The 20,668-nt window shown below is 50.8% G+C and overlaps 3 protein-coding genes across 6 annotated transcripts in view; 1 reads left to right on the top strand and 2 right to left on the bottom strand.

Annotated features, from left to right (window-relative positions):
• Positions 1-661: 661 nt before the first annotated feature.
• Efcab12 (EF-hand calcium binding domain 12) lies at positions 662-8,216 on the bottom strand (the record flags this gene model as incomplete). The annotated part of the gene is given in 4 exon segments (XM_005387094.2): positions 662-818; positions 2,747-2,920; positions 4,047-4,504; positions 8,048-8,216. Coding segments are annotated over 4 exon segments (838 nt in total), but the record flags the coding sequence as incomplete, so codon positions are not given.
• A 2,180-nt stretch (positions 8,217-10,396) lies between these two features.
• Positions 10,397-19,852, bottom strand: Mbd4 (methyl-CpG binding domain 4 DNA glycosylase). 2 transcript variants are annotated; one of them, XM_005387087.2, is made up of 9 exons: positions 19,760-19,852; positions 19,438-19,571; positions 17,884-18,105; positions 16,606-17,462; positions 13,318-13,392; positions 13,108-13,242; positions 12,372-12,521; positions 11,476-11,579; positions 10,397-10,755 (listed from the first exon to the last, which is right to left on the bottom strand). In XM_005387087.2, the coding sequence occupies exons 2-9, from the start codon at positions 19,512-19,514 to the stop codon at positions 10,678-10,680; spliced, it is 1,698 nt and encodes a 565-aa protein (XP_005387144.1). In that variant the 5' UTR covers positions 19,515-19,571; positions 19,760-19,852; the 3' UTR covers positions 10,397-10,677. The 2 variants fall into 2 exon arrangements, with proteins under 2 accessions (XP_005387144.1, XP_005387143.1); XM_005387086.2 differs by having other exon boundaries at positions 19,749-19,833.
• Positions 19,853-19,898: 46 nt separating this feature from the next.
• The window catches only part of Ift122 (intraflagellar transport 122), a 62,853-nt gene continuing 62,083 nt past the window's right edge, over positions 19,899-20,668 (top strand). For all 3 annotated transcript variants that reach the window (XM_005387090.2, XM_005387089.2, XM_005387088.2), the window contains exon 1: positions 19,899-20,032. In XM_005387090.2, the coding sequence (XP_005387147.1) occupies positions 19,992-20,032 (41 nt within the window). In that variant the 5' untranslated portion in view covers positions 19,899-19,991. The remainder of the gene's footprint in view (positions 20,033-20,668) is intronic.

Below are 20,668 nucleotides of genomic sequence, written 5' to 3'. Positions count from 1 at the left end.
AAAAAAAAAAAAAAAAAAAAAAAACTTCTGGGAAATGGGGTAAGGGTGCTGCTTTCCTCTCCTCAGAGGCCACTCCAGGGTCTGCACAGAGTTCCTGCTGGGGACCATGAGCTGCAGAGTCCTGTCTCCCCCTCATCTGTGAATGAGCCCTTGGGCACAAGGAGCCCCTCAGGGAGGGCAAGGGCCCCCAACATGTCTGAGGTTCAGTTCCTTCTAGCCTGGCAGATGTGGGCAGAACAGCGTGCATTTCACCTAGAAAAGCAAATGTGCGTGGGCTGGGGACAGAGCTAGAGTGGTGGCGGTTGTGGGCATGTTTTACCACAAGGGCAATAAAATAGAAAGGAAGGGGGTGCGCCCTGTGTTGGCGCTTCACGCTGGGAGCACTTGGGAGCCCGTTTCTAACCTGCCACTGTGCTGGATCCCGGCAGGTGAAGCCCCACAAGCACACGGCTTGCAAATGGGACTCAAGCTGTGGACAACCTGAACAACTGTCCACAGCAGCTTTGTTCGTATAGCCCCGCCAGGAGGACACCAAACCAGTAGGCTGTAAAGTGTGCCGATTCCATCTCTGAGCAGGAAACATTCGCTAGCTCTTTATCCATAAAGGAGGCCTCAGACCACACGCTGGGCTTGTGCAGGCCAGGGAGGCAAGGGGACGCACACTTGCAGGTGGTGGGCAGTATGCTCCTCTGCTGGGCCACAGACCACTGCTTGTAGGTGCTGGCCAGGGTCTCTATGGTGATCTCGTGCTGCTTCCCGAGGGAGCTCAGGTAGATCACCACGTCCTCCATCTCCTGCTGCTGTAGGGGGACTCCGACCTGGAGAGGACAGAAGCCACCAGGCTGGGGTTTCTGTCTGCCCCAGGATGGCCACTCTGGCCCCATCTCCAGCACCTCCCCTTGCCCTCCGCACAGGGAGTTCCCTTCTTCCGCCTGTAAACTCCTATCCATCCTTTAAAGCTCAGGACAGATTTGCCACCATCTTTACAGTCAGTCATGCTCCCTACCAATCTCAGTGCTGACGAAGAAGGGTGATTTCACATGTCTCTCATCCTCGCCCGCGAGGGACACCTAAGCCTCCTCTACCTGCAGTAAAATATGCAGTTTCGGATAAACGTTACACTTTCTTTTTCTTTTTCTTTTTTTTCCGATACCGGGAATTGAACTCATGACCTTGCATTTGCCAGGCAGGCGCTGTGTCGCTGAGCTAAATCCTCAGCCCCTACATTTTATTTTTCTAAGCAACTTTGAGATGTATAATGTTTGTCAGCAACGCTGACTCTTCAGGAGGAGAAGCTTGCAGGGGGTAGAACTGCAGGCCTGTTTCTTTAGAGGACAATCGTCACTCCCTGGGTTTTCCCTAAGTAAGGTCAGGATTCAATATTTTATCTTTTTAGCTGTGTTGATCAAACACTGTCTTTTTGTTATTTGAAATGCTGCAGAGTGTTCCTCAGGTATTTACATATCCTAAAACGTGTGAAAACTGCTAATTTTCTTTAAAGTATGTGTCCAGGAATTTAGTTATTTCTATGTGTGGTGGTGGGGATCAAACCCAGGGCCTCACACATACTATGTAAATTTTCTACCGCTGAGCTAAAATCCTCAGCTAGAAAACTGATAATTTATTAAAGGTGCAAAACACTAGGCACCAGTTTTTGAAAAAGGTATTTTGCTTTGTTTCTGTTTCTGGTACCAGGAATCGAACTCAGGACCTTGCACTTACCAGGCAGGTGCTGTGCCACTGAGCTATACCCCTGGCCCTGAAAAAAGGTTTTTAAAGACATTTTGTATTCAAAATATATGCAAGGCTAATTCATCTCAATTAGGGACTGGCAAGCCTTTCCTATAAAAGACGATGTAGTGAGTATTTCAGGGTCTTTTAATCTTTATTTTTATTTGTGCCTATTTGCATCGCACGGTGATTATAGTCATCAAGAGGGAGTTGGTGCGTGGTCATAGAAATATTTCCTGTTTATGAGCCATGCAGTCTGTCCCTGCAGCACAAAAATAGATGCCAATAATATGAAGATGACTGTGGGGCTGTGTTTCAATAAAACTTTATTTAAAAAAGAACAGGAGGCAGGCTGTGCTGGGCTCCCAAGGTGAGGTTTACAGACGCCTGGAGGGCCTTGGGGGAAAGGTCCTACACTTGCCTGGGCAAAGGGAGGCACCACTTGCCACCAGTGATCCTCCCTCCCTCCTCCCCTCTCCTCCTTCTCTTACTTCCTACCTACCCTTTCCTGCGGTGCTGGGGCCGTGTGTGATCACTGAGCACTTGGGACGTGACAGGTGTCATGGGGGAGTAGGATTTCCCACTTCATTTCTCATGGATTTGCCTCACCTGGAGCAGGCAGGGTAATGGTGGTGTGGAGCCAGCACCGGGCCCAGCACAGGACCTGGGTCAGAGGTGAGGCCCGTGTGCGAGTGACACCCGGTGACAGCGGGTGCCGGCCGGCTCCCCTGGGCTCAGTGCTGGGTTTGAGGGACCGGGGGACTCGCCAGACAGCTGACTGGTTTGGGGGTTCGCTCAGCGAACCCTCTATTCATCCTGCTGTGCCAGGATTGGGCATGTGCCCTGCCCCGTACGGGGGTGGTTCTGGGGCCCAGTTTGGCCACAGGCCCCCTCATTTTCCAGTGCACATCAGTAGGCAATCTGAGCTCCGTGTCTGCTCTTCACTGCCCCAGAAGCCAGGGAGAGATGGCGGGACAGCGGGGTGCGGGGCAGCCAGGGACCACAGGGTGCTCACCGTCCTGAGTGCCGAGAGGAACTCCTCCCGGGAGACTCTCTGCTGCATGCCCTGGCCCTTGGCGAACAGCTCCAGCACCTGGATCTTGCGGCTACGCAGGTAGCTGTACAGGGCTGACAGGGCCTGGGGCTTGGGCAGCCGCAGCTGGGGCACCACTCGCTGAGGGGTTCCTTTCTGGAAGAGGCAAGGAGGGGTTAGTGGGCAGCAGCCCCAGAGTCAGACAAAGAGAAGTGGGGAGAGGCAGGCAGCCCAGAGCCCAGGGTGGAGGAGACAGAAGGCACCGGCATGGGTACCTGTGATGGCTACAGAGCACGCAGCACTGCCCCTTGGAGCTGGGGTAGCTCAAGGAAATGGCCACCCGGAAAACTCGAGCTGACAGCACACTCTGCACTTCTCTCCTGGGGACCAGTCAAGATCTACAGGCCTGGTGTCCTGTGTGCCCAAGGCACACCCCGTGCTGCAGCTGGGGAAGTCCAGCCTCCTGCCCTCTACTTTTATTTTTTTGAGACAGGGTCTTGTTTTGTAGTTCAGGTTGGCCTTGAATCCACTATGTAGCCCAGGCTGGCCTCAGACTCACAGTGATCCTCCTGCCTCAGCCTCCTGAGTGCTGGGATCGCAGATGTGCACCACCACACCCAGCCAGATCTGTGTTTAACCCAGTCACCTTCCTCTGATGCCAGCTTTCCCAGAACAAGAGAGGTTTTGGGCATCTGCATACAAGATGTCCCAGAGAGCCGAGGAGCTGGTCCTGGCTCTGTCGCTGTCTCTGTGGGTTGGGATAAACCCTCAGCTTCTCTGAGCTCCTGTGTGCTTGTCCAGCGCAGGCAGGCCTTCCTTTTGTTCCCAGCCCCAAACTATGATCCTCACGATGGCCCAGGCACACGAGCTCCAATGCCTCATAACACAGACTTCCAGGAATGTCCCTCCTGGGGTGGCTTTAAGGTTTGTCCACGGCAGTCTGGACAGGAGTGAGTGGACCCTACTGCCCTGGTCAAGCTGTAGATGACTGTGGCTCCAGGCCAACATCACAAGGCTCTGAGCCACAGTCATCCAGCTAAGCTGCTCCCAGGTTCCTATTCCTCAGAAACAGCTGTGTGCAACAATACATATTTGTTGCTTTCAGTCACTGTGGGGTATTTGTTATGCAGCAGTAGCTGACAAATATACCTCTCTGTTTGGACTTCCACTTGCTCCTTTATGAAAGGGGAGGAAGCGTCCCCATCCTGACCAAGCCACAAAAACAAAAGGGTGAGGTGTCCTTAAACCTGCAGTGTGACACCTTCCTGCTGGGGCCATTCACCTTGGTGGCCACGGTGGCCGTCACCTGCCCCGTGAGCTGGGCCTCACGCTCCTTGTGGAGCATGCGCAGGACCTTGGCCTCCAAGGGCGAGATGCTGGGCTTGTTCTTCAGCCACTGCGTCACGTCGCCCAGGGCTTCCAGCTCCTTCCGCAGCCTTGCCCTCTGGTGAAGCCAGGCCGCCCTGTCCTCCAGTGGCCCGGGGATGTCCCCACCCTCTCCTCCACCATCCAGGCTGCTGAGGCTGGAGACAGGTGGTAGGGACGGCGGGGGCCTGGGCGTGGGGTCCACAGGTGCCTGTCCTTGCTGGGCAGGCACAATGATGACCCTCCGGCGGCTCTGCGGCAGGCGGAAGTCCTGCTTGAACTGCTTGAAGCAGTGGGCGATGACTGGCTCAGGATCGAAGGCAGGGACCACATCAGTGCTGTCACTGTCCCCCAGAGACTCAGGCTGGTAGAACCCTTGGGAGAAGACAGGTAAGGTGAGCTCCTTCCTCGGAGAGGATAGAAACGACCCAGGAAGAGAAGCAGTTTAGCACCAGGATGGGCATCAGGGCCCAGTCCCCAGCTGGGCTCTGTCATAGCCATTTGACATGACCAGCCCTCCCGTCCATGGGAATCAAGGGCATTGTATACCTCCCTAATCGAACACTCTTCACCTTGAGACCCCTGTACTCATTTTTAAAAAACTGAGCCTTGCTGTATATTCTAGGCTGGCCTCAAACTTGTAGCCATCCTCCTGCCTCAGGCTCCCAAGTGCTGGGATTATAGGCGAGCATCCCCATGCCTGACTCAGCCCCTGGGATTGAACCCAGGGCCTTGTGCATGCGAGGCAAGAACTCTGCCACTGAGCCACAGCCCCAGCCCACCCCTCCTGTACGCTTATCAGCAATCAAGAATCTGGTCTGACCACGGAGGCAGCCCTGTGCTCCGAGTGCAGAGGCTTTGGGGTTGGAGGCCAGGCTTGCAGCTCCCTGGCTGCGTGTGCTGGCTCCGGTCACTTCCTCTCCATCTCAGTTCCTCCTCTGTAAAGTGGGCACTGTGAAGGGTCTTCCCTACTGGGCGGTGGAGATGTTTAGAATCAGTCAATTTATTAGACTGTGACTTTGTACATAAGAAATGTGCTATTGATAGTTGGGCACTGTGGCACACACACCTATAATCCCAGCACTTGTGAGGCTGAGGCAGGAAGATTGCTGAGAGCTTGAAGCCAACCTGGCCTACAGAGTGAGTTCAAGGCTTATCTGGACTTCATAGTGAGACACTTTCTCAAAAAAAAACAAAACAGTGAAAGTGGTTTTAGAACAAGAAGAGACAGTATTGCTAGTGAAAATATCTCTGTCCTTTTCATCCTAAAACCAAAATTCCCCTACTTAAAACCCCTGCAGGCCCCCAGATGCCCCTGGAGTGAGGTCCCAGTTCCCGTGCTGCTCCCCTCACCGCCAGTCTCACAGTGCCTCGTGCTCTTCTCAGGGCCAGAAGATGAAAGTGTGCACCCTCGCCCCAGGCGTGGCCCCTCTGCCTACCTGCGTGGCTAGCCTTCCCACGCCCACAGGTGACACAGCACTGGGTCTCCATCCCAGCAGGGCCGGCACTGTGCAGGGTGCAGGCCCAGTTAAGGCTGGGTGCTGGCCACAATGCACTGGATGGGCCACGGGGGCCAACAGGGTGACAAAGCGCCCTGGGGGGAGGGGTGGGTTTCATGGGGTAGGAGAGCCGATGTGGGGGGTATGCTGTGGTTTTGGGGACCTTAGGGGCCCTAAACAGCCCTGCATGTTGGGAGCACTGCGGTACTGTGTGAGTCAGGCTGGCATCGTGTCAGATGCCTGGTTGAGCTCCAACCAGGGACACTCACATGCGCTGTGCTGCTCACTGGCCTTGCTGTGTCCACAGGGCCCTGCTAGACCCCCAGCGCATCTTCTTTTTAAATTTTTTTGTTTTGAGACAGGGTCTTGCTATATAGTCCAGGCTGGCTTTGAACTACTATTATAGCCTCAGACTCCCAATGATCCTCCTGCCTCAGCCTCTTGAGTGCCGGAATCACAAGCATGTGCCACCATGCCCGGCGTGATGTTCTGCTCCTGGCTAGAAGTCTTAAAATGTAAACTTTATCTTGTCACCTTCACACATTTGTAGTCCTTCAGTGGCTTCTCGGAGCTCTTAGAATGAGCCCTGCCTCCCCCGTGGCCCCGGCCTGTACCCTGTCCCTCACTCTGCTCCCCTCTCCCGGCCCCTTCCTGGCTCTCTCAGTTTTGCATTTTCATGTTTGCTGCACCCCTGAAGGACACGGTATCCCCTAAGCCTCCCCTGGCTGAGTTCTTGTCAGACGGTCCAGTACAGGTGTCACTAGCCACCCGCTTAGAAGGGCCTGCACAACTCCCCCCAGGCTTCCTCCCAGCTCTTCCGCCCTGCACAGCTGGCAGGAGGTGAGGTGGTCCTGTAACGACACCTTTGCCTGCCTGGGCAGACCAAGAACGCTGGTCCTGGGACAGGGATGGAGGCGCTCAGCCTTGCCTGCCCTGCATGGGTCAGGGCCTCCTCCTACGACGACACTGGTGGGCTTTTCTTGTCTGGTACCCAGGGACACAGCGCTCTCTGCTCAACATTGTAGATGCCTAACTCTGACCCGAGAAAATACCTGGTTATACTGCCCCAGAAAACACTCATTCCCATTTTTCAGCGACAGCCTGCAGGTGTCTGGAGTGATTCTACTTTTTTTTACAATCAGGATCTTGCTAGGTAGTTCAGGCTGGCCTCAGCTGCCTAGCGCTGGGCATCCAGTCTGTCTTGAAAATCTCCCTGTCTTGGCTTCCGATTCCCATATGACCCCCCTTTCTGGGCCTTTGCTTTCCCTGAGCTCCCCGGGCCTGCACTATGGCTCTCTTTGCTCAGTCACCCCTTGCACTCTCATGAGGCTTGGTCTGCCTGGGACACCGTACCAGCACCCATGGCCGGGGATTGGTGCCCATTTTATACCTTCAGTTGCTGCTAGAATGCTCCGTTTGGCCAGGGCACAGGACCGCAAACCCAGTCAGTGTCAGCAACCAGGACTGAATCTGCCCGTCCCTGTGCAGCACCCGGCCTGTTCTCCAGGTCTGCTTTGCACCCTTGAGAAAGGCTCCTGCACCTGCCACGTCCCCCTGCCGCCAGCCGAGCTTTGTGGGATTGCTGCGTCTCTGCCCTGGCCCAAGCAGCCCCAGGTCCCTGCCACCCCCTCAGCCACAGCACATCTGGCCTGGGCATCGGAGAGAGGCCCGAGTGCGGCTGGGAATGCTGACTGAGGCTGTAGCACGTCCTGTTTCTTCACTGCATGCTCCGGCCTGAAGCCTGGGTCTCATCCCCCATACCTGATGTTCCCAATCCTGTCCTGTCACTCCTGCCTGCTTCTCCAGCCCATGCCTTGTAAGATCTTCCTCCATCTGACACTTCCTTCCTTGGGACCTCCCTAGCACATACTGCCAGTAGTCTCCTGCGAACACCAGGGCACTGCTCTGGGGCCTTAAATGCTCTCTCCCACTTCCTTTCGGCTTGGGAACTGCTTTTTACCCTGTAAGCCGCTGCATAAGGGTCTTTTCCAGGAGTGTGGAGCTGGTCCTGCATACACCACGCACTTGGTGCAACTCTCAGTCCTGGGCGTTGCCTGCATCACCTTGTTTCTGAATTCTGATTATCCGTTTGTCTCTGCCTGTCACCCCCGAGGTAGAAGTGCTTTGCCACCAGCTGGTCCGTGGGGCCTCAGCCAACACGGGGACAGAGACTGGCACGTCCCCCGTACCCTTCTGCAATACCCACAGGGGATGGGCTTGGGCCCGGCAGTGGGCCGAACGGGGGCATCTCAGAAGAGCACACGACCTCCCGGACTCCCTGGTTACCCTTCGCCCAGAGGAAACGGCACAATGAGACCTCCCTGATTGCCTGGCAACCCTTCACCCAGAGGAAACGGCGCAAGGAGACGTCGCTAGCTAGCCCCGGGGTCCCCTCTCGCCTGTTCAGGATGCTCCGCACCGAGCAGCGCTGAGTACAGGTGGTTGTAGACTTCGCAGGACTCGTCCATGGCCCGGGCGGGTGCAGGTGCCCATGCACAACTAGGGTCCTGGAACTCAGCTCCTAACTCCTAGCCCGGCCGCGTGCAGCTCAGAAGCAGCTGGTTGCCGTGGCTACGGACGCCACGCGCTGATTGGCCGGGCACCGTATCGGGAGGCGGGACGTCGGTAAGGACACTTTGACCCGGCACAGTGAGCTCGAAGCTTGGAGATGGTATCCCAGTTTGGAGATCATGGTTTTGTGTGCACCCTGAGATCCCGCAGAGCTCTATCCTGAAGACCACAGTTTTCTCGTGCAAAGGACAGACCCTGCCCCCGTGGCGGCTGTAGGCACCCACGCCCTGGCCGGACAGAGACACGGCGCTTCAGGTGGGAAGTGCAGAACTGTGAAGCTTGAAAGGTCCCCTCCGGGTCACAGGAAGGAATCCAGTCCTGACCCCCACAACTCGGAATGACCTTGGAGGCGGTGCCCTGGGAGAGAAGTCAGCCCCACTGCAGGGCCGAGCAAATGGGCGCGGGGCCTCTCGGGTGAGGCAGATGTGTGGTAGTGAGACCATGGCGCGCGCTGCACCCGCCCCTGGAACAGCGACTGGGCTCTGCTGTGCGCTGTGAATGCTGAGGATCGAAAGGAAAGGCCGGGGCAGTGCCGGTGCCACCTCACGGGGCCCACAGACCCGCCGCACTCACGAAGCGGACGGGATCCACGCACGCCTCAGTGCGGTGCCGGTGTCGACGCGAGGGACGGCGCGGCCAGCCCGACAGCGGGTGGCAGGCGGCGCTCTAAATCTCACCCGCAGCAGCTGAGCGGCCCGTGGGCCACGCCAGCCTGGGATCTGAGCTCTGCTCACGCAGCTCTCCTGCTGGGCCACCTGCTCCCTACACTGGCATGGGGCGGCTACTCCACCTGACACGGAGCTGTACCCTCCGCTGCCTTGGAGGGGTCTGCTTTATCCACCTCCCCGTGTGCTCCTGTCCCTCCTTACCTGGGAGTTCTTCCAGGGCTCCCCACAGCACCCTGCCCTGTGCAAAATGCTACTTGGATGCTTGCTGAATGAAGCAATGGGTGTGCAGTGGGTTTATCCTGGGCAGGGGAGAGGCAGGGAGGGCAACTGTGCCCAGCTTTCCTGTTCTCTTGAAGCTAACACTTGCTCACCAAAAGAAACCGCTGCTGGGCCCTCACTCGCCTCATGCAAACTGATTTTTCCTTCACTCAGGTTTGCGTCTTTGAGACAGGGTCTATGCAGTTCAGACTGGCCTTGAACTCACTATATACCCCACACTGGCCTCAAACTGGAAGTGATCCTCCTGCTTTAGCCTCCCAAGTGCTGGGACTACAGGTGTGCACCACCACACCCAGCACATGATTTAATTTTCAAACAAAACTTTAAAATGGTGATGGGTAATGAGGACTTAATTATTTAGGATTTTTTGTTTTGGTGAGTTCTAAGGTAAGTGTTTCAGTGCTTGACCTAGAATATCATAAAACCTGTAATATAAGCAGCCTAAAACACTGTAAGAGACCCACGTAGAGGGCCTGAGGTAGATACTCACATGCTCAGCTGGGTGCTGTGTCAAGTCCACAATTTCTAAGAGAGAGGGGACAGCTGCCAAGGACACAAGATGCCAAAGCAATTCTATTTTTTTGGAAGTAGGCTTTTTATAAAAAAAAATTTTATTGCTTTCTTATTTAATTCACTCTATAAAACCTTTGATTACTCTGCACCTTGTTCTTATAAGCTCCACAAGCAAACCAGCACAGATTTTCTGTGGTCCATTTAGAAGCCCAGCGTGGGTTTTCTTAACATGTGCTGTGGACAGGTCTTGGTTATTAAGTGTGCTAGAACATACTTTTTTAATTTTTTTGAGACAGGGTCTCGCTATGCAGTTCAGGCTGGCTTTGAACTCACAAGGTAATCCAGGCTGGCCTCAAACTCATGGCAATCCTCCTGCCTCAGCCTCCTGAGTGCTGGGATCACAGGTGTGCACCACTATGGCTTAAGAATATATTTTGTTAAATTAAAATGGGTTGGGTCCTTATGAAGTGGATGTCTGCCTTGGGGAGGTACAATTTTAATTTTACTTTATACTTTAAAATGGAGATCAGTAATTAAGACTTAGTAATTTAGGATTTTGTTTGTGATTCTAAAGGAAGTCTCTCAGTATTTGAATTAAAATATTGTAATAACTATAAAAAATGGCAAATTCTGTGATTCTTCATGTAACACCTGTATACAGTAATACTATTTTCTACAGAAAGAACTGGAAGTCTAATCTTTACCAGGGCTGATAGAAATGTGCTCTGCATTACTGGTAGTTTAGAAAAGCCTTTTACCTTTACATCCATTTCAGTATCAGAAAAGTCATGTACATTTTTAGAACTGTTGTTTAAATTTCAAAGAATCTTCTACTGCCTTCAGTAACACAGCACCATGGGCACACGAGCTGAGGAAGTACTCCCCGGCCACCAGCCTCACACCTGACTCAGGGGGAAGGCGGCTGGTTTGCTCCATGGAGCTCATAGAAACCAAGACGCAAAGCACAGGGGAAAAAAAAAGCAAAGCACAAAATGAAGAGTCTGGGGCGGCAAAGGCTTCAGGACAGACTCAGCTTTTCATGGTTTTCCCAAAGCCAGTCGTGGTACTTGTTCAGCTTGTGGTCTTCAGGGTGCACCTAGAATAAATACGGTAGTCAGAGGACTGAGGTCAGCCAGCTAAAAACACTTTCTCTTTCCCTCCTTCCTTCCTCCCTCCCTCCTTCCCTTCCTTCTTCTCCCTCCCTCCCTCTCTCCCTCCTTCCTTCATCTTTTTTGAGACAGGGTCTCATTATGCAGTTCAGGCTGGTCTTGAACTCATTTTATACCCAGGCTGGCCTCAAACTCACAGCAATCCTCCTGCCTCAGCCTCCCGAGTGCTGGGATTACAGGCGTGCGCTACCACGCCTGGCTTAAAAATACACTTTCTAAAACTGGTTTGCGAAAGGTTTGACAGGGAAGGCTACTAGGATCACATACCCGAAATATATAATGAGTACTAACCCTGCAGGATTTGGGAATGTTGACAGTATCTCTTACAGTGAGGTAATTTTGCTCAGTTTATAGAGCACTTTGAAATTCAGTGCTGACCAGACCCTGGCATGCAGGGATAACCCGAGGTTCTGCAGTGACAGGTCAGGTGCTGAGAGGCTGCGGGGTACTCAGGTCAGCGGGTGCTCTGGGAAGGAGGACCAACCTCTGGGCTGGATGCTTTAGGCAGTCACAGCTGAGGAGCAGTGTACCAGCCCCGCCCACTGCCCTTGAACGGGGAGCAGAACTGTACATTTTAGTCACATGGCAGCTTCTTTTGCCTCCCAGACAAGCATGCTGGAAACGTCCCGGCTGGGCATGGGCCTTACCTGCTTCCACTCATTGACGCAAAAAATGCGGTAAGAGTCGTTGCCGTATTTGCCGATTCCATGAAGCTCGATCGGGTACTTCCACTGCTTGGTCAGGTACTCATCTGGAGAACACGTGTCCCACAGGGAGGTTGGCAGAGGGAGGAGGCAGCCCTCCACAGGGTGATGGGGTAGGATGGAGAGAAAGGGACAGAAAGATGCCCTTTGCTATGGCTCATATTTCAACGTCCCCACAAAGCCTCATGTGGTCCTAGGCGGGGTCTTGGGGAGGTGACTCCCTCCTGGGTCCGCCCACTAGGGCGGTCAGAGCTAGCCTGCTGTGGAGGGGGAGCCTGGTGGGAGGAGGTGGCCCGCTGGGGGCGTGGCCTGGCAGAGCCCACTCCGTCAGCTCCACCCTCACCTCTCTGCTGCCTGTGCCCAGCGCCCTGTGCAGCTCTACAGCCTGCGTTCTCCCTGGGGGCCAGCTGGCCACAGCCTGAGATCCAGCCAAAATATTCCTCTCCTCCTCAAGCTGTGGGTGTCTGGTTCCTAATCTCAGCAACAGGAAAGCACCCAAGACGCCTCCGCATGGCCTTGTCTGTGGCTGTATCTTGTTCTGAGTTCCAGGCACTCTCCCCACCGCTTCCTACAAGGGTCTATGCTGTGCTCCCCAGGGCTAACAGTCTTGAAGGCGGGGCTTTCACCTCCCAGCTTTCTTCTCAAGTCTGCCCCCTGGCTGGCCAGGACTGGCTGCCCGGACCAGTGAGAACCTACAGCGGGACAAGCTGGCTACCGTTATGCCCCTTTGGTGTGTGAGCCGTGTCGTCTCTGTTAAGGTAGCATCTGAGGACATGACAGGGAAGGGTGTCGCTTTGAACTAAGAACAGCTGGTTCTTGCCCGGGTACCAGGAGCATACCTGAAAACTTGATAATGGTTTTGGCTCGGAGCTCGTAGAGGCCAATGGGTTTCAGCAATTCGGACACATCTCTCCAGTCTGCAGCTCTGGCCACCTCCGCCGAGGGGTACTTCTCCAGGAACTCCCACAGCACAGGGATCGCCATCTTACCTGGAAGTGCAAATGCCACAGGATGGCAGACTCCCCAGGGCTGCGCTCAGGCTGGGGCTCCCAAACCACTGAGACCGTGGTTTGTTTAGCCACTGGGGAGAAGCCACCATTTGAACCAGCAGCCACTTCCAGAGTTAAGAGACCCACATAGCACAAGCACAAGCACAAGCACAAGCACTTGCACTTGGCTACAGCTCAAACTGTAGACACTGGCCGTGCATGGCACAGTCTCAAATAATCAGACCACTGGGTGACCAGTACGGAAGCAGCACACACAATATGAAGGGTACTCAGTGAAAAAGGAAATGCTCTTATACAGCACAGAGTGCAGGGAAGTATTAATTAACTGACCTTCAGTGAAGACTGATACTAACGTGAAGGAGACAACTGGTGAGGTGCCCCTTATGCTGAAAGGGCTGCTGCAGGCCACCTGGCCTAACAGGCTCACCGGTACAGAGTCTGAGGGAAGGAAGGCCTTTGCTGAGGCCATACAGACTCAAAGTGACCTTGAACCCTCAGTGAAAACAGGGTTCTTTCTCTTTATCACACGTCTCTGTTACCACACCGATGAGGATCACCCACAGACCTGAGGTCCGGTTGAGAAATATTGTCGCGATGAGGAGCTTCCACGGGTCATGGAACAGCGTCTCCTGGATGAGATTAAAAGGTGACCGAGGCGGGGTCCACTTCTTAAAGGCTTTGCGTCGAGGAGGGCTAAGAGCTAAATAAACACACCGCCTCAGAGCTGCGCACGCACAACGGACTCACAGCCTCACCTTCTGCCCAGAAAGGTTACCTCCTCTGTTGTACTTGCTGGTGAAGTACTGGCTTGTCTTCCGCTTTTCTGTGTGTGTCTGAGGGTTGCTGTCCTCTGAAAGGGAAGGTCGAAGATTGTAGCATGTCTGGTTTAGCCTAAAGAAACACTCAGGGGTGCAATGATGATAATCACCACAATAATCCAACTGCTATTCTAATACATGCAGGGCATTATTCTAAGCACCTATGCAGATTAGTGACCCATCCTACTAATGACCTATGAGCGCCCTATTATTTTATCTCCAATTTACAGAAAAGAGACTGAGGCAGAGAAGATAAGTAAACTGCCGAAGGTCACAAAGCTAAAATGCAAGTCCAGGTAGTCTGGCCCAAGAGTCCCTGCCCTGATCCACAAAATTATAATCTACTTGTTCTCTGTGCTTTATGTTGAGAGTTTGTAATATCAACAACTTGGAAATAGTATGGAATATTTTAAATTATAGCATACTTGTACAATGTGGTCATTAAGATATTTTTGAGACTGTATCATGAATACGTGCCTGTGACATTAATTCTGATACAAATATTCTATATATAATCCTAATTTTATAAACATGTACACATACATGTGTGCACACACATAGAGATTAAGAATGAAACAAACCAAAATGGTATGATTATTGGTGAGTGGTAGTTTTTCATGCTTTTTGTTGTTGTTTTCTTTTTTGTCTTTTTAAGACAGGGTCTTGCTCTGTAGTTCAGGCTGGCCTTGAACTCACTATGTAGCCCAGGCTGGCCACAAACTTGCAGTGATGCTCCTGCCTCAGCCTCCCAAGTGCTAGGATTCCAGGTGTGTGCCATCATGCCTAGCTTATTTTTCATACTTCCTAAAATTTCTGCAGTGAATACTTATTTTACCAAAAAAGGGATACAAACAAAACAGAACCTTCAGGAAAGCCTAAGATTTGGACCTGGAACACCACTGCCTACTGGTACCTTGTGCCTGCTGGGAAGCAACACTGGGACTTGTCCAGTCTGACGAACGCCCGGTAGCCACAGCTCTGAATTTGAATGTCAGTTAAGAATCCCTTCCACTCCCTCACCTGAAGTCCTCTCTTTCACTTCTTGTTTTGGCTTATAGTATTCTTAACGCGAAACGGGACTAGTGAGGGAGACCACCTCCATCTTACAGATGAAAAACTAAGTTAGAAATTAGGCAACTGTCTCCAGTGATGCTGGGATTCACTGGACCCTGGGACAGGCGGCCAGGTCTCCACAGAAGTTGGCAAGTGTGTTTTGCTGCTCCAGTTTGGCCAGTTAAAGCCAAGAGAAGGTAAAGACAGAGAACAAAGGAAGCTGTTTTACTAGTTATGTGCTAACCTTTTCTGAGGGTTCCCATACACAATTATTAACTAACTTCCTTTATTACTAGTTTTCCTGGTAATTAGTAGCTAAGCCAATAGGAAAGACTGCTATTCCTCATAACCTAAGGATACTTCTTTTTTCAATGCTGGGGATTGAACTCAGGGCTTTGCACATGCTAGGTAAGCACTCTACCACTAAGCTATGTCTCTAGCCCTTTACATTTTTTTTGCTAGGTAAACACTCTACCACTAAGCTATGTCTGTAGCCCTTTACATTTTTTTACATGTTGAAAATCCAGGCATGGTAATGGATGCCTGTAATCCCACTACTCTGGAGGCTGAGGCACAAAGATAGAATGGGGTTCAAGGCCAGCCTGGACTGAAATTTGCGACAAACTTGAAATCCTCCTGCCTCTGCCTCCTCAGTAGCTAACATTACAGGTGATATATACCAGCCTGGCAGGATATTTCATCTTTTTTGGGGGGCGGGGTTTGAGGCAGGGTCTCTCTACGTAGTATAGGCTGGACTTAATTCACAATGATCCTCCTGACTCAGCCTGGGACTGCAGGCATGTGCCACCACACCTGGCCTCCAGGGTACTTCATTTTGAGAACTAGACTTCTATAAGTATAGGATGAATAGGGTACTTCCATCTTGGTTACAAAAGGATGTTTCAGTATTTAATTTGCCCATTATATCAGCAATAAATCTACATAAACCTCAATGCTTTCTGTAACAACCTCAAGGACAGACTTGAAGAACTCCTCCACAGCTCCTCAGCAAACATGGCCACTTTCTGCTAAAGGCAGAGAACAGTCCAGGCAGAGAAGACATCGAGTCAGTCTAGCCTTGTGCTCCACCATTCTGTCCACTCTATTTCCCCACAAGGACTTTAAGTAAAACTGTCACCCTTATTTAAGAGTTATTCATTATATCACAGTGGCATAATGAATAATACAGGGTGCTCAAAAGATCTCCTTTTTATCTATTATTCACTGAGGTATTAGAACAGCAAAGCTGCTATGTGCTAAACTCTGTATTAAGAGCATAGTACAAATAATTGATGAACTGCATGATTACACTTTTGAATTATTTAGAGCTTTTAGGCCTTTTAGAGAAGCATTACATTATAACAGAAGATAAAAACAACTGTGATATATATGAAATTAAATTGGAAATCACATGAACTGTAATAACAGAAGTGTTGTGAGTATTCTCAGTTTATATATGAGGAAATTTCCCCAAATTTTTCACAAGCTTTTTGATTTTCCTTCACATATTTTTTTTTCCTGTTTTTGTTTTTTTGTTTTTTATTTTTTGAGGCAGGTTCTCACTCTGTAATTCAGGCTGGCCTCTAACTCATAGCAATCCTCTTGTCTCAGCCTCCCAAGTGCTGAGATTATAGGCATGCACTACCATGCCTGCCTGGCTTTTTTTTTTATAAACAGTACTAGGGATTGAACCCAGGGCCTCTGCACTGAGCTAAATCCCCAGCCATTTTTTTATTTTTATGTTTTTATCCTGAGACAAGATCTCACCAAGTCACTAAATTACCTGGGCTGGGCTTGAACCTGTAGCCCTCCTACCTCAGTCTCCCTGAGTGCTGCAAGACTATGTCTGGCTTCCTGGAAGTCTTAAATTACTGCTGGAGAGAGTGGGGAAGCAAAGCGGTGCTGCTGAGGAGCCTGGCTACTGTCCCTGAGACAGCAGGAGCGGCCACCGGCACAAGGCTCTTTTCGGCTGTAGCCAGTGGATTCCCTGTCAGTCACAGGGAGAAGGTTGATTACCAGTGGGAAAGTTCACAGGTCAGCTAGGTGTTAGGGCCAACTGGGTGACTACATCTGATACCTGGCCCTATTTCTTCAGCCAACTCTCACATTTAACCATGTACGGGCATGAAATACAAGGTCTGGGAATGAAGCTCTTCACTACATGTTTACTAGCACTTCGATGTGTCTAATACCTGGATGCATTTTCTCAGAAGTCAAGTCTTTCCTGCTTTGTGAGCAGCTGTTGTCCACTTCAGAGCCACACTGCAAAATGTCAGTATGCAAATGTTCCTTTCTTTCCGCATCTTCTACTTTTGTTCTGATTTCCTCTGATTCTAAAACGGTCTCCTCATACTTCTTGGGTTCCCCTTCTGTGGTTGGACATGATTTGTTTGTGATACCAGATGTTATTTGTTCAAAATGAAAATCTGATCCTGGGTGCAATGACTTTTCTTTTATGAGGCTCTTTTCCTCCTCGGTCACATGGAAGGTACCGTGGGTTGTGGTGTCATTAGAAACGCAGAAAGTTCTATCAAGTTGACTTCCTTGTGAAACAGATGCCCTTTCAGCCTCTGCTTTATTAAACACAGATTCTCTTTTTGCATTAGTTTGGGCAGAATCTGAAAGACGATTGCTGCACTGTTTTTTGGTTTTCTTAATTCGAATTCCTTTCAAAACAGTCACTTTTCCCTTGAATTTCCTAACCTTCCCAGAGCTAACGTCATTAACATTCTCTTCTTCTCTCAAAAGCACATGGAAGGAATCAAGGTTAGATGGTCCTCTGCTATCTTGCAACTCTGAAGTGCTATTTGGTAGAGGAGAAACATCTGTTTTCCGCCTGCTTCGAGTCCGGAGGTTCCGGCTTGAAATGTTAGTGTTGTTTTGCTGTTGGTCTGTCAGAGCGGGCACGCTGGGGCCCTTACATCTTGACTTGATGTTCCTTTTAGAAAGAACAGTAAAATCAAAATCTTCTGGCTGCAGAGCTGTGTCTCCATTTTTGCGAAGATAATTAGCAACTGAACTTTTAGATCTGAACTTCAGTCCCTGTGGGCTAGAAAATGATATTAAAGGAAACTTATTGCTAGTAAATAGCAGTGATTTTTAACAAGAATTGGATCAGTTTCAGATTTCTAATTAATAATTTCCAAATGCTGCCACAGGCATTTGTTATTTGAAAACAAAACAGAGTACTTTTAAATGGTTTTCTCTATGACAGTATAAACTAAATTTATTCATATAACTTAAGTGCAATTGTATCATTAAACATTCACAGTAGGAGCGACAAAATATATGTAATTGTCTCCAAATCACTTGATATAATTAATCAGTAACAAACCCTGAAGGAACAGAAGAATCTGTGATAGTTCTACGGTAAAAACAAGAAATAAGATACGATTTCTCGCTATGCGTTCCCACTACCTCTCTAGACCGAATTATCTGGTTGCACTGTATTTTCCACCTTGCATGCTTACCTGATAAAATACACATCAAATCTTCCTGCTGTTTTCCCAGATAACCTTTGCTTCACAATCCTCTCCCATCCACAGAGGACAGGCTTGTGACATTCTGTCACTGCAGCAACAGCACACTGAGTGGAAGCAATGGGTTCCTGTAGCAGAGCATTACACTCTCTGCTTCCACTTGTCACCATTTGTTTTTCATCTTTTCCCACACTTGTACCGACATCTTCCTCACTGGGAACAAAAACCACAAGTGATTCACTCATTAAAAATTTACTTTCTTTTGCTTATTCAATTTTGTTCTCGGCAGTGCAGCAACCACATGGAACACTTGATCAAAATCGAGGAGACTGCAGCCAGTATGAACCAGTGTTCTGTGATATGACATAATTTTTCTGTTCTTAACAGCTACTTGACCTCTAACAAGTGTTAAAAAGTGTTGGAAATCTCTGCACAACAAAAAAGCTGAAGCTACTTGCAAGAAACTTTTTGAGTTAATCATCAAATAGGGCTACCATAAAAATTTCTGGTGCTATTTGGGCTACATTTCAGGCTATGAACTAGCAGTTCAGCTCTTGACCTGAGATCAAGAACAGTTTAAGGAGTCAGGGAGTCAACCCCTTTCTGCAAATAGGTGAGGTGAAAATTACACTTTTTTTTTTTTGGTACGGGGAATCGAACTCAGGACCTTGTGCTTGCCAGGCAGGCACTTGCGCCGCTGAGCTATATCACTGGCCCACACATTTTTTTTTGAGAGTGTCTATCACCTTCATCAAATCCTGTAACTATCCAAAAGGTAAATAATTTCTGCCAAGGATTTTCAAAGCTCCTTCATTCTGCTGCCTCATAACCTTGTGAGGTAGGTAGGATACGATTTATTCTTATTTTATTAAGAAGACTGAGGGACCAAGAGTTTAAGTTAGTTGGAGAACCGATAACCAGAACCCAGCTCTACCAAATCTTGGTCTCACACTTTTTGCCTGGCTGTTACTGAAAACCTTCAGGAAGGTGTATCTTAATCATCTAACCCAGCTTCTTTTCTACGAGTAAGAGACGCAACTAAGCAAGAAATTGACTGACAAGAATCAGAATCACGGTTTTCTCATGGGACTTGGGAGTTTCAAATTGGGGAGAGCTGTGTGGAACTTATGAATGATACCGTTTACCCAGAGATAAGGAGAACTGAACCTGCTGAAATCAGCGCACACTTTTATAACAGATCCGGCTCAGATCCCAGCTCTGCCCTTTACAAGCTGTGCGTCCAAGACCAACTTACTGAGGCGCTCAAAGTTGCGTTTGCGGATCTGTAAAAAGCACTTAATACTTCTTTCAAAGTATTTTCTCTTGAGGATTAAATTGTGAAAAAATACGTAAATTATCCCTCATCTGACACACACACACTGGTACCCGGCACGACCCGTTTCCGGGACGCCCCTGGCTGCGGACCCCCACCGTGCACAACACACTAAGCGCCTCCCTGGCTTGGGGAACGAAGCCCCCGCCCCGCCATCCACCCCGCTCTTCTTTCCAAGTGGGGACCCTGAGGCTCGAGGACCAACAACTTGCCAGAGGTCACGCAGCGGCGCTGAGGCTCGGCGCTCGGACGGGACCTCTCCGCCGCCCCCGGGGCTCGGCCTCGCCATGCAAAAGGCGGCCTCCGGCGGGGTCCGGCCGCAGCAGCGGGAGGACAGAGGCAGCGCCTTGAGCAAGGAGGACGGGAGAAGGGGAAAACCTCAGTTCAGAGCGCTGGACTGAATTCCACGCCTGAAGACAAGGAAGACCCCTCACTGCCACCCCCTCACCCACTGCCGCCATTTCCCTGGCTCCGCCAATCAAATCTTTCGTCGGAAAGAGGCCCCCCCCCAACACCGCCCCACCTCTTCCTGACCAATCAAGCACGTCGGAATTGCGCTTTGGCCTTCTGGGCTCCCGTTCGCTGGGCGCGTTTGCTCCTTAGCGCCTTCTCCCTTTTGGACGTGCGCACTGAGCTATTGCGTTCTCGCGCGTGCCTCACTGCGCATGTGCGTTGCCAGGGGTAGCTCAGGTAACCAAAGTGGCTCTCGCCGTAGTGTCTGTTGCTGAGGCGGGAAGGAGGAGGCTCAAGCGTAGCGGAAGCCGCGATGAGGGCTGTGCTGACGTGGAGAGATAAAGTGGAGCAGTGGTGAGGAATGGGGCGGCTCGGGAGGAGAAGTGGGAGAGAGAGGCCGAGCCCGGGAGGGGATGGCGGGAGTCCTCTCGGTTGCCAATGGCAACGGGCCTGCGGCCTAGGCTAAAGGCCCAGCATCCCCAGCAGGGAGCCACGGAGGTGGGGAAACTGAGGCCGGGAGGGGGGCAAGGGGACCCCAAGGGTGTGCGCAAGCTGGATCACGCGTAATCACTACCCGGCTTGGCTCTTTTGCCCGGGAATCCATCCCGGGCGCCTCTCTCCGCTCCACCGTGTTCCCTCTTCACAGGGTTTGCTTGCCCCATCCGTGTGCACCCGTACTGTTGTTTATTCAGCGTTCTCTACGTTGTCTTACTTATTTTCGTTTGAATAAATATGATTTCATATTTTGCACGGAAACTTAACTACTCCAAGTGTGAAACATCCATATCGCTTGCTGTAGGTGTAAGGTAGGTGTAAAACTTAAAGCAAGGAGAAAGAAAAGGATGTCACTAAGTTGTGGCTAGATGCTATTGCTAGGAAGTCTTTACATCTCCCAAACCGGAGATTCCCAAAGATGGGGATGCTTAAGGTGGACATGAAGTCAAGATTTTCTACTAATTACAAAGTTGCATAAAGAATAGAAAGAGCATG

Source organism: Chinchilla lanigera, unplaced genomic scaffold, assembly GCF_000276665.1.
Source record: "Chinchilla lanigera isolate Chin_1 unplaced genomic scaffold, ChiLan1.0 scaffold00028, whole genome shotgun sequence".
Classification (NCBI taxonomy): Eukaryota; Metazoa; Chordata; class Mammalia; order Rodentia; family Chinchillidae; genus Chinchilla; species Chinchilla lanigera.
This window is presented reverse-complemented; position numbering and strand designations above follow the sequence as displayed.

What these genes read in the sequence shown, in the direction of transcription:
- Mbd4 (XM_005387087.2), bottom strand. Translation starts at nt 19,514, where the DNA reads ATGGCGAGGCCGAGCCCCGGGGGCGGCGGAGAGGTCCCGTCCGAGCGC. An exon ending in TTCTGAGAAAATGCATCCAG is followed by an intron (nt 13,393 to 16,605) that starts GTATTAGACACA and finishes CTTCCCTTTCAG; the next exon opens with AGGACAGCAACCCTCAGACA. An exon ending in GCGTCAATGAGTGGAAGCAG is followed by an intron (nt 10,756 to 11,475) that starts GTAAGGCCCATG and finishes TATTTATTCTAG; the next exon opens with GTGCACCCTGAAGACCACAA.